At 47.6% G+C, this 2,028-nt stretch overlaps 1 protein-coding gene across 1 annotated transcript; it reads right to left on the bottom strand.

The window, feature by feature from the left end:
* Positions 1 to 1,634: 1,634 nt before the first annotated feature.
* On the bottom strand, positions 1,635 to 2,028 carry LOC123396839 (NAD(P)H-quinone oxidoreductase subunit S, chloroplastic-like; the record flags this gene model as incomplete). Its single annotated transcript, XM_045091640.1, has 1 exon — positions 1,635 to 2,028. A coding segment is annotated over exon 1 (384 nt), but the record flags the coding sequence as incomplete, so codon positions are not given.

The following is a 2,028-nucleotide window of genomic DNA, read 5'->3' as shown; positions in this document are numbered from 1 at the left end:
CCGGCACTGTCTTTGGCAACACCACCTCTTCCAGCTCCACACATGAGTGTTTCATTCGATCCACGTTGGAAGTCCCATGAGTCCCAAACTCCCAATCGACCCGCACTCACCAAGTAGTTTGCACATGTCCAGTCTCTCTTGCAGAATTTAACCTTCTTCTCCTGTAACATGAATATGACTATGCCGGAGGTCAACAACAATGACCAGCAGCGTCCGTGGACCACGAGCTAGGTAATGACCATGGACATGGTGACCCACTCGTCACTGCCCCCAGAGTTTCCTGACAGCGCACATGCCTGCATGTAATCTAGTGTGAGGGTGCCAAGCAATGATTTAAGGCAAGCTAATGTGTCACCAAATGACCAATCAGAAACTATAACTGTTTATTGAAGAGCAGCAAGCATAATAGTGTTTACAAAGATATATAACAGCAAGAGGAAGCATGAACTTTGAATATGATCTCCTTTACATTTCCTGCTTACTTAAAAGGTGCAAATGTAACCCAATATGTTTAATCGGTAACTGAAAGAGGCATGATAGGTTAATTATCAACATTGATTCATGCATAGTCGAACATAATTTGAGCAGATAAAACATGATGTCACATTTTGTATTGGAAATAGACTTAAATCTGTAACTTGTAGCATTCACCATCAAAACTATGGGAATGACTCTATGAAGAATATGCTTAAATACTTATGATTGTCTTGGCCAAAATAAACAAATTGCATAGATACGTACCAATGATTTTCACAATCAGTACCTGGCTAACTGCACTCTATGCAATGTGGGAAATATGGCAGTGCTGTATCACACATGTAGGGAAGTGTGAAGTAAACACAACATATGATTCTGAATCAAACTTGCATCTTGTTGTCCGCTCTAAAAACTACCAAAAACACACCAGATGAAATACCTGTTGGCAGCAATGTTTAGCCGATTAGACCATATCGACTCCATGAACATCCAGTTCAATTGGGGTTTCAGGGGCTGCATGGAGTCCCCCCGGACCTCCTTGAAGCACATCCTAAAGGAGAAGTTCGTGGAAGCACAGATGGTGATCTAGAAGGTTCAGCTCAGCCAAGTGCTCAAGAAGAAAAATCTAGAACTGTGAGAACCCCAAAAGTTGAAGCATTGTAAGCCCAGATTTTGACCCATAATTAAAGTTAAAAGAACTTGGTGCTTAATTTCTTTTGTATTAGGTACACTTGTAAATTGTAACGGATGTACCACGAAACTGAAATAGATCAAGTTGGTCTTTGTGTGCCGGCTGGTGCTCTGCTGGTTCTGTATATTACCGTGTCATATTGACTCATCAATAGAGATATAGTTACAATACAAAGGCCCGTACAAAAAAGATGCAGATTATACGAACCTGAGATTGATACACCATGTAGTAGATTGGATATTGCTATTTGGCCCCAAACATGGCCGAGTACTTCAATTCAGAAAAATCTCTTGTGCCAGCTCGAGGGCTTCCAATCGGGATCAAGATAGCAGCAGGTGCGCAAGTAATGGAGTCGAGGACTGATGTGGGAGGAGAGATCAGTTGGAGATGGCATGGAGGTCCTAGGGGAGCAACGCGTACTCGAAGGTGTTGGTTTGGAGAGAAAGGATTGTGTGCATCGATAAGAGGACGCTTTCCTGTCCGTCTGGGCTCTCTTGGGAGGAGGAGGCGGGTTCTTGGCGACGAAGTCCTTGAGCCCGACCTCGCCGCGGGGGAAGCCGCCCGTGAGGCCCATCATCTCCTTCTCGAACGCGTCCGCGTCCACCGACGGCGGGTTCGACTCGGCGCTTCCTGACGAGGAGTCTCCCGAGGGCGTGGACGAAGGAGGTGAGGGCGGGGTGGGCGAAAGGAGCTCCTTGCGGATGCCGACCTCGCCGTTGCAGAGGTCGCGGCCACCGAGGATTTCAGAGAGGCGGAAGGACGCGGAGGGAGGAGGGGCGGGCAGGCGGATGCGATGGGGATGCAGCGGCGGGGGCCGAAGGAAGGAGGGGGTGGTGGGCGCGGGCGCCATTGGAGGGGAT

The sequence above is a fragment of the Hordeum vulgare genome, chromosome 5H, assembly GCF_904849725.1.
Source record: "Hordeum vulgare subsp. vulgare chromosome 5H, MorexV3_pseudomolecules_assembly, whole genome shotgun sequence".
Classification (NCBI taxonomy): Eukaryota; Viridiplantae; Streptophyta; class Magnoliopsida; order Poales; family Poaceae; genus Hordeum; species Hordeum vulgare.
Note: the sequence above shows the minus strand (reverse complement) of the source record. Positions and strands in the feature narration are given on the sequence as shown.